At 38.0% G+C, this 13,722-nt stretch overlaps 1 protein-coding gene and 1 long non-coding RNA gene across 2 annotated transcripts; both read right to left on the bottom strand.

Moving 5' to 3' along the window:
* Window positions 1-297: 297 nt before the first annotated feature.
* On the bottom strand, window positions 298-1,366 carry LOC148130424 (uncharacterized). The gene is made up of 2 exons (XR_015749777.1): window positions 1,309-1,366; window positions 298-998 (listed from the first exon to the last, which is right to left on the bottom strand). It is a non-coding gene; the product is annotated as an uncharacterized LOC148130424 (long non-coding RNA).
* Window positions 1,367-3,043: 1,677 nt separating this feature from the next.
* LOC113421413 (apovitellenin-1-like) lies at window positions 3,044-8,147 on the bottom strand. The gene is made up of 4 exons (XM_026681783.2): window positions 8,117-8,147; window positions 6,777-6,886; window positions 4,426-4,588; window positions 3,044-3,366 (listed from the first exon to the last, which is right to left on the bottom strand). Exons 2-4 carry the CDS (start codon window positions 6,835-6,837, stop codon window positions 3,264-3,266), a joined length of 327 nt encoding a protein of 108 aa, XP_026537568.1. The 5' UTR covers window positions 6,838-6,886; window positions 8,117-8,147; the 3' UTR covers window positions 3,044-3,263.
* Between the last annotated feature and the right edge of the window lie 5,575 nt (window positions 8,148-13,722).

The raw sequence follows: 13,722 nt of genomic DNA on the forward strand, positions 1-13,722 counted from the left end.
AGCACCTCTGCTTCATGAGCTGCACTGATTGCTCATGTGCAGTTTAAGCTGTTGGTTTATTACCAATATAGTCCTACCTGGAATAGGGCCAGTTATTTGAGGGACTTACCTATCTTCCATGATTTCTGCCTGGCAAGTAAGAACTGTCAATTAGTGTTTGTTTTGTTTCCTTGATTAAACAGTAGCAGGACCCAGGAAATGCATTTATGGTACCTGCCTTTATGGAATGAGATTCCTCCAGGGATTCTTACAGTTTCCAGCTGTCAGGTCTGGGAAACCAAGAATGACATGTAAATGCTCAAGAAGTTTCTTTATTGCATGTTCACCCATGGACAAAATCTCAGCAGACTAAAGCATACTCAGCATAACTATATGATAAATGCTAACAGAAATTAGGGAGGATCCCTCCTGGGCCACTTCCTGCACAGCAATTGTTCAAGATTTCTCTTTATTTTCCCCTCTGGTAGCTCAGCATGAGATTCCACCATGCCACCAGACCACAAGTTCCCTACTAGAGAATGCTTCTTACTAGCCCTGTCAAGAAAATTTGTGTGCCAGATTAAAAAAACAACACATTAAACTTATGCATGTAAAGGTAACTATGATCTGCAACTGAGAAGAGGTATAGTTTCACAACTGCAGAGCATAGTCTTCTCAAGGCAGCCAGTTATATATCAATTAGTAAAGGGGATTTTGGATATAAGTTCTCAGATGTCTGGACAGAGGCTGCAATTGATTTTGACTTTTAAAGTCCTGTGTGCTTTTGAAAAATGAAGTCCTGTGACTTTGAAGAATGCAACTTCAAGATTCCACAACCTGTTTTGCAAAATTGGAGCATCAATCTGATCAAGAGCAACTTTCAGCTTCAGTGTCTTGCAGCACAGGGCTTCAGAAAGAGATTGTTGACAAACTGCTATGGAATTTGGTTTTGGAGTTTTAAAGAAGAAAACAGTTTCGTCAGAGCAATTTTTCTGGGCTGTTGCAATGGTTTTGCAATCCTGAAGAAGGTAATGAGAAACAGTTTGGTTTAGTGATTAAAACAAGAAAAGTTCTAGTTTCACCTTAGGCATGAAAACTATCTGAGTGACCTTGGACCAGTCATTCTCTCTCAGGCCAATCTACCTCACAGAATTGTTTTGAAGAAAACAATTGGGGATGTTTGCCACCTTGAGTTATTTATAAAAATAATAAAAGTAAATAAAATCAATCAATAAATAAAATTAAATAGTAAATAAATAAAATAAAATAAAAATAAATAAATAAAATTAAAAATACACAGAAAACCTAGGCTATGCATATAACTCTCACCAGACAGCCTCTGAAATGGGAATGGACCTCTTTTAGATCCCTGTAAAGTGTTCCTGCAAGGGTACATAATTTTTAGTTTTTGTTATATACATATCAATGACTGTACATTACCCTAAAGAATTTTATTTATATTTTACAGTAGCTGAATTAAAAGCTGTTGGAAAGAGCAATTCAAGGGCAGCTATGTTTATATTATTATGATGACTGAAGCTATCACAAATTTTCTAGAATCAGTTTTTCTGATTTGCTTTAATATGTGGGAAATCTCTAATCTGAATTTGAAAGAAGATGGTTTTTCTATTCTTGTCATAAACCAATTAGAGCATTTCAGGTTACTCCATCATTTTGGATTCAGTCCATTAATACCTACTGATATGGAAAATATGTATTTTCTAAATAATGACTAAAATTCTAACTAAAATATATGGAGTATAATATGACTTTCCCACATAAAATGCAATAGTTATTTTGCTGCAAAAAAGAACTTATTGTATACAATAACCTTAGACTCCAACAATATGTATTAAACATACTTTAAAATACATTTAATCTATGAAGGAATCTTTAAATGAAGGGCAGAATATAAATGAAAGAAATTTTTGAAAGTGTACTTTGAATCACAGTGATCTTTCTGCATGTCCCAATCTACTGAACACAAGAGACAGAAAAATATCAATTAAAATTCTTCCTGTTCCTTTTTTATCTCTCACTCTGGTTCACCTGCATGTCTTCTTTGCCTCACAAAAAATAACCCATAAGGTCTTTCTCAAAGACCATCATGTATAATATTCCAATTGCCTGGTCTAATGTGAAGTAGCTTCTGATCTTTTCTTGCTCTGCACTCAAAGTATTGCTGACTTCTTCTGGCAGAAGTGACACTGTGTGGTTTATTCACTGGACTTCATTTCAAAAATTCTGCTCCAAAACTCTACTGTGTGTGGTGGCAAGAATATCTCTGATCCTCTTGGATACTGGAAGTTATCCTTTATGACAATTTTTGAAGTGTCTTCCCCTTTGTGAAAGAATCTTCCCCCAATGATGGTTTAGTCTTTCTGAGGTAAAATTGACAAAGAGTTCTGCCAGTTTCTCCTTCTGGCCTAAGCAACAAGAAAAGTAAAATAATGGATTCTTTTCCTCATGGTTCACTGAGTTATATGAAAAGTACAAGGAGGAGTCAACAGAGGTAGATTCATACAGGTTTATCAATGGAAATCATATGGCTTTAACAACCTGCCCTTGGATAGAAAAGTGATGGGTGCTTGCTTTCTTGCCAGAGGATTGACCATTTGAGGATCATGGTAATGCATGTCTGAACAGTCTTGTTGCCAAAGCTAGGATACAGGATGAAATCCAGGCAGGAATTTCCTAATTGTTTACCATGAGAAACAAGTACATTAAGGCTGCTGTGCAGAAGAGCCTTGAATCTGCTCTTTTTCTGTGAGGTGGCCCATCACAGGATGAATGAGGTATTTCCAGCTTACTCATACTCTGACTCCTTGCCTGTCAGGATGCTAGCTAGGAACTAGGCACTGCCTGTTTTCCTTTACATTTCCTGAGGGCTAGCCATTTGTTCATTTGCAACAAAGCCAACAAAAGATTGATAATATCTTAAAGCTGACAGATTTGTTTAGCATTAGGGATAAGCTTTCATGAACCACAATCATTCAAATGTATGAAATGTTTGCCATAACTGTAAAAGATGGGTAAGCACACAAACAAACACAGGAATCAAGTATTAATGAAATGAGTTAAGTGTTGTATTGTGATTATTTCCAATAGCAGAAGCAAGTAACATTTGTTATAAAGAAAGCAGCTTTATAATTTATTCTTGCTGAATGGAGCTTATTTATTTACCAGCGTCCTTCACAAAGATTTCCCTTTGTAGTACTGATTTTTTAAAGATCTGTTGTATGCACAAAAACACAAGGATATACTTCACAAGATTCATATAGGTGTTATTGTGTTGATTCTTTCAAGTCTTTCCATAATCCAGATAATTTGTCTCCCAGTTGTTCAGCCATTACACTGAGCTTAGTTGTTTCTTTTATCAGGAAGTTCCTGCCATAAAGAGATACATATGTTAGAGAGTTTGAGAAATGTTCTAAAACTACCCTGCCCAATAGACTTCCATTGTCTAGTGCCCTCCTGATGTGCTAATTTAAATGATCTATTTCTCCTTTGGCTGACTTGAGCAGCACATTGGAATCTAAACAAGGAAAGGACTCTGAAATATGGAAGTGTAGCAGCAACCAGGTTAAAAGAAGATCAACAGTAATATTGAAGTCTATTATTGCTCCTAGGCATGTACTACCGTAGTAGTGGCAACCTTCCTGTTGCAGCTGCTGCTTTTCCTCCAACCTGTAGTTGTTTCTATAACAGCACAGACCAAATTGCAAGGGATGGTGGGAGAGCCTGGTGATTGGGAACAGGTGGTTATGATGTTGCAGAAATAGGAGTCAATGGAAGGTGGGACATCCCATTCTCCTACTACATCCTTGCCATGGTCACTACCAAAGTGGTATCCATTGGGAAAATAACAAGTTTTGTGTTGGGAAAAGACGAAAAACATATTTATATTCGTTCAGATAAATCAAAGTTAGGTAGCCTTGGATGGAAATGAGATAAAGGTTGCATCATGATAATGGAAGCTTAAATAATGGTTTGTGAAGTATCTTCAAGCCACAGTTTGGGGGATGTGTGGATATCTGCTAAGAAAAGTAATGGATTAATAAGAGGGGCATTGAAAACCATTTGCTGCATGAATTAAGGTCAGTATAGCTCCACCCATAGTCCTATGTGTAGAAATCAATCAGGTGAGTTTTATTTCAATAATGTTTCAGTATTGAGAAAAGGACACATTTTATCACATCTTTGGACTACAGGCAAAAAAAAACAAAAAAAAACCACCCATCGGGCTCTGTGACAGCCATAACATGTCATCAGCATCTGTCACTTATGGCTTTTCAGTGTCCACCACCTATGACAAGGTGATCTCTCTGCCAAATGGTTTAATGCCTTGTTAACACCTTTACTCTCATTCTTTCCTTTCATACCAATTCATGCACCTTCACAAATGACCTAGCAAGCTGTGGATGGCGATCACCTGACATGACATACCTTATTTCAAGAATAACTGGTGTTTGGACAGCCTTAAACAAATACTCAGCTGCTTCAGGTGATACTTCATTTACTAATGAATATATATTGAATGCAATTGTATCAGGAATAATCAGCCAATCACGACGAACATGCCTCTTTGAGATGGCTTTGGCTTCAGTTTCTGGAAAAGAAAAAAATTAAAATTAAAACTGCAATTGCAGTTGGAACCTCTGTTGCGAAGTGATGCGATTGTTAAATGAATCATGCCTGATTTTACAAATGAGTCATGACTGCTTTTGCAACCTTTTTACCTATGAGTCATTAAGCAAACCACATGGTTGTTAAATGAATCTGGTTTCTCCCTTTGACTTTGCTTGCTGGAAACCCGCCCCCCAGAGAAAGTCACAAATGGCAATCACATGACTCTGGGATGCTACATCTTATATAAATACATGCTGGTTGCACAGTGCCTAAATTTTGATCATGTGACATAAGGGCAGTCATAAATGCAAGAACTGTCGTAAGTCACTTTTTAACACCAACATTTCACAGACAGATACAGTCAAATTCCCCAAATCCTCCTAGAGCTTTGTTGCAGTGAAAACCAGAGGCAAAGCTGCCTGCCAAGGTGTACAGAAGGAAAGAGCTACAGTACTTTGTTTTCCTCCAATATTGGATTAAAGTGGAATTTCCAGGAATTTTTTCCCCAGGTATTAGTTGGAACAGGTGGAGTTTCTCTTCATTGATTGTCTATTTTCTACTGGAACAGGAACAAACATTGTAGTGAGGAACTCTTTTTTAGCAATTTTATTTATTTATTTAAATTTTCTCTGTGTAATATAAATTGTCTTTAAATTTTTGATACAATTTAAGGAAAATATTTTTTATTAAGAATTTTCAGATAATGTACTAATTTTGGATCCTGTTCTAGTGTCTTTATAGGAAATCTCCTTTTATTTTGTAGCAGATTGGTGCCATCTTGTGGTCTGCAGAATCCTTATTTTTACTTTTAAACGTCCGTGGAGATTGTCATTCATCCATGTCTCAAAGTGCTTTTTTCAAAAGACAACTTGACTTTGTTTTTTCCTTGAGGAAAATATTTTGTTCCTCATCCAAAAGTTTCTTCAGTTCTGGCTGAATGGTGTGTGTGAAGGGGAATGGAAGGTTTATATTTCTTTGCAATCATCTGGTCATTAGCACTCTTTCTGAGAGCCATTGAGGCTACTTGGGGGTTTATCTTTGCCCTCAAGATCACCTAAATCAAGAGTGCAAAAAGGTTGGAATCCTCTTGGAACTGTGAAAGGACTGTGTTGTATATAGGAGATAGGTGGTATCATATTCCCCTTTGTTGAGAGAGGGCTATTCAATGTTAACATAGATGGCCTCTTTTACCCCTTTTTCAAGTCCACATTATTTGTCCAGAATGTGGACTTTTGACTTTTATATATTTTCTTGTTTCATTTGGTTGTAGTTGCTGAATTCCCAGATTGGATCAGCACTTTAATTGATCTTTTCCAACATCGATTATCTGCATTGTAATGTTAGCTACTATGTATTTTTCCACAAATATATTTTTCTTATTCCTGTATTTTGGGGGATTAAATCCTTTTCAGGGATGCTGAAAATGGATCAGGTTTAAAGAGGTCAATAAGAATGATCAAGGAACTACAAACTACATCTTTATGAAGGGAAACAGAAACAATTGGTAATATTTAGCAGAGGAAGTAAAGGAATAATGAGGGTTACAATAGTATTCTTCAAATACCTGATGGCAGAATAATATCAATTCATTCCAAAATGCAGGAAATACAAATATTCACTGAATGGCACAGCAATTTCTAATAGTAATGTTAATTTGCCAGAGTAGCAGCTAGATATATGATGACTTTTCTTATCTGGGTATGTTTATGTAAAGTAGATGATCATCTGTTGGAGATTCTTTAATTTGGATTCTTGCACAGGCAAGGAAGAGAACACTTAATGACCTAAGTGTTCCTTCCAGTATCATGACTGTATGATAATATCTGGATACGTTGATTTTTAAAATATTTAATCACATGGCTAGTCCTATTGCTAGAACAAAATTTAAGCTATTTCTTGATGAATGCAATACACAATATTGATGCTGGTCATCCTGCTTGAGCAGTGAGTTGGACTAGATCTCCAAGTTCCCTTCCAACTGTTATTTTTTAAAATCTTTTTCTGAAAAGTGTCTGAACCTTATTTAGTTCATCAGTAACTAGGTATAGCAACAATAATAAATCACATACATTCCGCACTTAATACTAGGACTTAACTTTAACTGGAAGCTGAGGCAAGCAAGATTCAGCAAGCAAAACAACTATGCACGGAAGGCCCCCAGATCTTACCAGTCATCATGTGTGCAAGTAAAAGGATAAGAGCAAGAGATAAAGGCTTGAGCTGGAGCATAGTTTCGATCACTGTTTTGGTAGAGGCTGACAAATAGTTTTGCAGGATTCTGGAAAAAGAAGTATTGCTTGGCTATTTCATAAGAATAACGTAATAGCATGATACAACCATAGGAAACATAGAAGCCAGTACTTTACTGAAATAAGACAGTATAATTTTGTGTTATGTCCCCACTGTTCAAATCATATCCATTGATGGATTCTGTTTCTTCACAATGTATATTGGAACTAGGTATTTCTCTAGGTGCTGCTGATATACATTACAGTCATATATTGAAGGAAAATGAGCTTCCAGTTTGTTCAAAGTCTTATACATTGTTACCCAGCAAGAAAATCCCATTATGCTCTATGCTGCCTAGGCTTAAGATTGTCTATAAAGTCTGCTAGAGTATAGGAAATAATGTTCTTTAAACATATACAGTATTGAGGAGGACGGATATAATGCAAATTACAGAGGCATCCCATCTATTTTTTTATTTTTATTTTTAATACAGAATTGGAAGGAGGTCTTCTAATCCAACCTCCTGCCCAAGCTGGAGCCCCAATACCATTCCAGACAAATAGCTGTCCAATCTCTCCTTAAAAGCCTCCGGTGATGGAACATCCACAACTTCTGAAGTAAGCCATTCCACTGATTAATTATTCTCAGTCTGGAAATTTCTCCTCCAAAAGTGGGCTTACCAGGGAAGTATATAGTGGTACTAATACTTCACAGGAACTTGATATTATCCCTTTTTGGTGCAGCCTAGGTTTGTATTGGCTTTTTTGGCAGCTGTAGCACACTGCTTGGCTCATACTTAAATGGTTGTCCTCTAAAAATCCTGGATTCCTCTCACAGTTACTGATGTTGAGCCCATTACTTCCCAACTTCTATAATGATTCCCCAACTACTACATTATTTTAAGGAGTGAGAACTCCCATAATACTGACTGCAGCACTGTGAAATAATAGATACGACAGAAAATCATGCTGCGGTTAAATTACCTGTGTCATATATATATTTTGAAATATACTAGCAAATAAGTAAGGTGTTTTAGAGAACAATCGTTGGCTTGAAATTGCATAACAATAACTATGTCTAGGATTGAAAAATTATCTGAAACTACATCTTCCTTGTTTTAATTTAAGTGCTACATTTTAGGATATACATAATAATTCAGAGTATTTGGGATGATTGTTACCATTCTGTTCTCCCCTTCCCACCCATTGTCAACAAAATAAATTTCTTTCTTTACTCATTTGATAGATTCCATTTGCTCACAGCTAGAATTATCACCTACCTCTTCACTGGCTGCTGTTACTTCTGATTCTGAAATAACAGCTGTCTTTCAGTCCCAAAATAGTTGCACCCAAGTCTTCGTTTGTTTCACACCAGCTCTTTCACAATAGACAGAGTTAGTTAAACCTTAACAAAAGCACTGTTGGGCTTGATAAGATGCCAAAAAAACCCTCAATTTAATAAAGTTATTGGAAGTTTATCTTTGAAAAAAAAAACACCCTAAAGCAACTCCTAAGATGTAGTTTTCTATGCCATTTTCCATAAAGGCATGTGCAGATTTGAGATGACATAAATTGGAGCTTATTTCAGTGATGTAGATTTGCCTTTGTAAGATTGATATAGTGAATAATATCTCATTTTCCTCAAGTTCAGAATTGCCGGGTGGGAGAGGGGTAGACTGTAGGCTTTACGGAATTATGTGAAACTGCATTATATAAGAACTGATTCAGTAGATTACAATCCCCCCCCATCTAATCCAAGATTGTTTTCAAGCACTCCAACCCACATGAAGTATGGTCCCCTATTCTAGTAATCCTCGGTAGCTTAGAACAACTGATAAAAACTAGACAAAAAAAACACGGCCTATGAGCCGTGGTGGTTAGAATGCCGTATTGCAGGCTAACTCTGCAAGCAGCCAGGAGTTTGATCCTGACTGGTTCAAGGTTGACTCAGCCTTCCATCCTTCTGAAGTCGGTAAAATGAGGAACAAGATTGTTAGCGGGCGTATGCTGACATTGTAAACTGCTCAGAAGGTGCTGTAGAGCCCTTCGGAGCAGTATATAAGTTTAAATGCTAAGTGTTATTAAAACACAACAAGCTTCTGAAATGTCTCCTGGTAGACTCATTGATGCCTTTACCTGAAGATAACTGCCAAATTGAGCAGCAGGAGTTTAGAAGCTATCATCAAAATGTACCCTTGCTTATAAATATTCCCAAGGCACATGGAAATTTTCAATTGTCATTCTGAGCAGCACTATCAACTTTTCTAAAATGCCAAATAGCTGCTTTTCCAAATATACTCTTCATTACCCATGAATGAAAAGATTTAATAGCTGAAATATAATTCTTGTGCAGTGGACAGAAAATAATTATATGTACAAGATAGTAACTTCCATTTAAGTAATTTTAATGTGCTCTAAAACTGTTTCATATCTAGGTTACTTTATAGCAGATAATTGTTTCAAAACCTAATCCAAATACGTTTCATAGACATTATTAGAACATGATTTTGTTAGCTTTATTTTACATTTCCTTAACATATCAGTTTGCTAATAATGACATAATGTGAGCTTTATATAATATGCAATTGAACAACAAATTGTGTAAAACATAAAATTGTATTTCAGTTAAATTGAATTTGAAACTTTTTATTAATGTACTATTTTACATAGTTAATAATTGCTCAAGCAGATGTTGTTTTGAAGGTGTCTTGCAGTCCAGCACTATCAATTATTAGACTATGTATATGCCAAAGAAATTCAGTACATATTAACATTGAGTGTATAGTTCATTTGTAGTATTTGTTTTATATGGAGATAAGGACTGGGCTATTCTTTCCTAGTTCTCTTGCAGTAGAGATAATTAATGATTCACAGATTCTCTGTAGAATTGTTTCCCAGCACAAGAATTTTACAAACAATTCTACAGAGAATCTGTGAATCATTAATTATCTCTACTGCAAGAGAAGTAGGAAGGAATAGCCCAGTCCTTATCTCAAATTATACTGTAGATATTCAGGATTCAATTCACTCATGAAAAAAATCTTAATGTGAAGATGTAGTGCTGTACCTTATTCACTCTGAAGTGATCCATCATTAAATAGTAATGTTCTATTTATAATAGGGATCCCCAATCCCTGGTCTGTAGACAGACACCAGTCCGCCACATATCAGAAACCGGGCTGCACAAACAAGCAAAGCCCCATCCACGAGATGCAGGCAGCATGTGAAATCACACCCTCTCTGGACCAGTGTCTAAAAAGCCACTTTGGGGACCACTGATTTATAAGATAAATAGGGGCATATGAACAAGCTGGGCCAGTTTCACTTTTGTGACTTAAGACCTATAGTCAAGCCCCCTCCCCCACCAGTAATCTTTTGCAGCCCACAACAGAGCATATACATGGGGCATGTGCCTCTTAACTGGTAAGCTCAAAGGCTATAACATTGCTCCGTGCCTATTTCAGTGCTTATGAAGCAAGAGGAAACTCAAAGATGGGCTAATGGAAAAGAAGAGCGTTGGCACATTTGTAGAATAGAAAGCCCTTCCTCATCATATCCAAAGGAGATAATTGCCAAAAATAGAGCCATAGCTATTATATTATTTTCAGAACCACTGATGAGCACCAGGTGGCTGATGATGTACAAATGCTGTGTAGCGTTCACTGGATTCACCACAGATGGTGAGCTCAAGTTACACTTCACTGTTTGGGAATGGAAAAGACAGTCACACTCCTAACCCTGCATTCAAGTGTTGTGATAAGGTTTTCTTTTCCTCACTTGCCTGTTCTGCTCCCATCACTGACACGCTGTCTCCTTGATAATAGGAGCAGGAATTATTCTAGTGACTTTTAGGTCAATGTATACCAACAACTTCAATGCTAATGAACTAGTGCTTCCATGGCACTTATGACAATCTGACTTATGACTAACCATGTCAGATGTTGCAGAGAGGCACTATTTCTATACCAGAAACTCATCATTTCAATTCTTGTCTTGTCTTCATGTGGCCAAAATAGATCTATTCCAGGGGGTGGTATTCTACTGGTTCGCCCTGATTCGGCTGAACCGGTAGCTCCGAGGATCCTCTGTGAGTGAATTGGTTTGCTCTGACAATCAGCTCCTGGGCCTGCCCTGGCTCTGAATTTGAAACTCAGCTGCTTCGCGCAGTACAGCGTATTGCCACGCGTCAGCTGTTGAACTCACAGGGAAAGTGCAGGATTGTAGGTCACTATCAAACCCTCTGCGCATGCGCGTGCAAAGCACGCCCTCCAAGCCACGCCCACAGAACCGGTGGTGAAAATAGTTGAATCCCACCACTGATCTATTCACAGATAGAAGTACCAACAATCTAAAGAAAACCTTATTTGCTGGCATAAAATATTTTAGGGGGAGAAAACAAAATGACACGTTTCCAGATTTTTATTTTTATTTTGTACCAAAGTTCTGAACAAATGATTTAAATTACACAGTAACATTTTGTTATGCAAAAATATTCCCAAAATACTGGTGGAAAAGTATTAAAAAGTATCAAAAATCAATTATGCTAAGTATTTAATTACTTCTTTATTTATTGGATTTATTGGATATATCATTACAGCACTAGGTGGCTCCACCATCCACTCTAGACCTCTGCTTGGGAGATGAGCTCTGTTTTAATTCGATTGCTTAAATAAGAGCAAGGTGGGATCTATGGGTGGTATCATTCCACAGGGCAGGTGCTACAATAGAGATGACCCAGTTCTGGGTTCCATCAGGTGGCACTGCTTAATTGATGGGACCCACAGCATGCCAACACTCTTAGATCACACTGAATAGCCAACACTCTTAGATCACATTGAATAGACAGCAACAGCAACCATAGATAGTCCCTCAGACAACCAGGCCTGATGCCATGAAAGGTTTTATGTGTGATACCCAATACTTGAATCGCACCTGAAAACCTACGAGTAACCAATGCAAATGGTAAAAGAGATTTTATAGATACGCAGTGATGTGACTGTAGCTGCCTATGCTGCCGCATTCTGCACCAGTTGCAGTCCCATGTAGAATGCAGTATAACAATTCAGCCATGAAGTAACAAAGCATGTGACTGTATTAAGGGCCTCCTAGTCTGGGTATGGACACAACTGACACGCTCAATGGATTTGTGAAATGCCTTACAGGTCAGAGTTGTCACTTTGTTCCTCCAACTGCATACTAATCAAAGGGGAAATGCAACTGGTGGTCTAAGGCAGCAGTCCCCAACCCCTGGTTTGCGGACTGGTACTGGTCCGCAGCCTGTGGGGAACTTGGTTGTGCAAGTGGCGGCCATGCACGCAAAGCTCTACTTGAATAATCAGCAGGCTCCCGTGTGAAACTATCCTCTCCCTCCCCGCCACCACTGCCCATCTGCACAGCCAGAAAGGCTGGGAACCACTGGTCTAAGGTATCGAAACTTGCTGAGAGCTCAAGAACTGGGACAGTTGCAAATATTTCCAAAAAGAGAACACCTCCCTCCCCCGCTTCCAGGCTCATTCATGTCTTGATTATACATAGAAACATAGTTTGTTGTAGCTTGTTAAGGTGCTTACCTAGAAACCAGGGGACTCTGAACTCTAGCTTTCCCTTAGTCAGGAAAGCCAGCTGGGTGACTTCAGACATGTGAGGGAATGAACTGGGGTTGCTATCTGCTTGTTTGAAAAGCAGATGCAGACACGAAGACAAGCCATCTCCCTCCTTCCCCTAGGCATTCATTCATTCATTCATTCATTCATTCATTCATTCATTCAGATCTGCACTCCCAGGCATTCAGGCATTCAAATCAGTGTTCCAGCTGCCTGGCTAATTGAGCCAAACCCTGGTGTTTTCAAGGACATACAGCAAAAGCTTAACTCCACCCAGTCTTTTGAACTTATAAAAGCATAAGCTAATAAGAGGTGTGCATAGTGGGAAAAATAAAGGCAAATGGCCTACAGATGAAGCAAAGGCACTATCTGTAGACTGGCAACTATTAAAAGCAGGCAAGAGGACTTTCAACTGCCAGGACCACAAGTTATGGTGAGCAGCATATCTTGGAGGGAGTCCTGCCAGGGAGCTAGGAGCTTTGCTGTAGTGACTATAAAAGGAGCAACCACACTAAAACAGTACTTCTTCCCAACGATTTCAATAATGTCTCGAAGGCAAAGGTGGTATGTTATTTTATGGACTATGAGACTTTTGTTTAAATTGAAATATTAACAGACTGAGTATAAAAGACTGAGTTTTTATGTGGCAACATCACCTTGCAAAGTCCTAGAATGGTGGAGATGGCCAGAGCAATAGCCTATTGTTGGGGAAGGTGTGTGCAAGTCTCATTCACAATCAAATCATCAAGTCTTATTACGTAGCACCCTGGTGTTTAACAGTAACAGCTAGATGCTAGGAAAATCAAGGGTCTGATAACCTAATCTTGTCAGCCCCTTCAAGTGTAGACCAGTTTATTAGATCCTTTGTGGCCCCAGGGACTAGGAAATTAGTCATGTGTACTAATATTTTTATTAGTATCAGAAACGTGAAAATCTGAAATCGCCTCCTCAATTTAATTTTTAAGATTTTTCAAGTTATATTTCTGCTTTTGACTCAAATTACTTTTATCTGACTTGTCTTCTTTGCGGATCTTCTCCTGGTCCTCAAGATTACATCTACAGTTTGTTACAGGTCTTGGGAATGAATACTGAGGGCTGGAATATAGGAAGATCTTAACGACTGGTCCCATCATCTCCAGCCAGTCCTCTGCTTCCTGCCCTGTCATGAGCTTGATGGAACTGCAGTCTCCTGTCCCAATCTCATCACCTTCTCCAAGGTAATAAAGCACATACAAACACCCACAACTCTTAATAACCACAATAATTGTTCTTGTACTCAGACA

This window comes from Notechis scutatus, chromosome 5 (assembly GCF_049901735.1).
Source record: "Notechis scutatus isolate UNSWTSFEM ecotype Mainland chromosome 5, rNotScu1.2, whole genome shotgun sequence".
NCBI lineage: Eukaryota > Metazoa > Chordata > Lepidosauria > Squamata > Elapidae > Notechis > Notechis scutatus.

Excerpts from the sequence above, each read along its gene's own strand:
- LOC113421413 (XM_026681783.2), bottom strand. The coding sequence starts at position 6,837 with ATGCTCCAGCTCAAGCCTTTATCTCTTGCTCTTATCCTTTTACTTGCA. Across the intron at positions 4,589-6,776 it reads ACTTGCACACATGATGACTG|AAACTGAAGCCAAAGCCATC; the intron begins GTAAGATCTGGG and ends TTTCTTTTCCAG. Across the intron at positions 3,367-4,425 it reads CCAGTTATTCTTGAAATAAG|GAACTTCCTGATAAAAGAAA; the intron begins GTATGTCATGTC and ends TCTTTATGGCAG.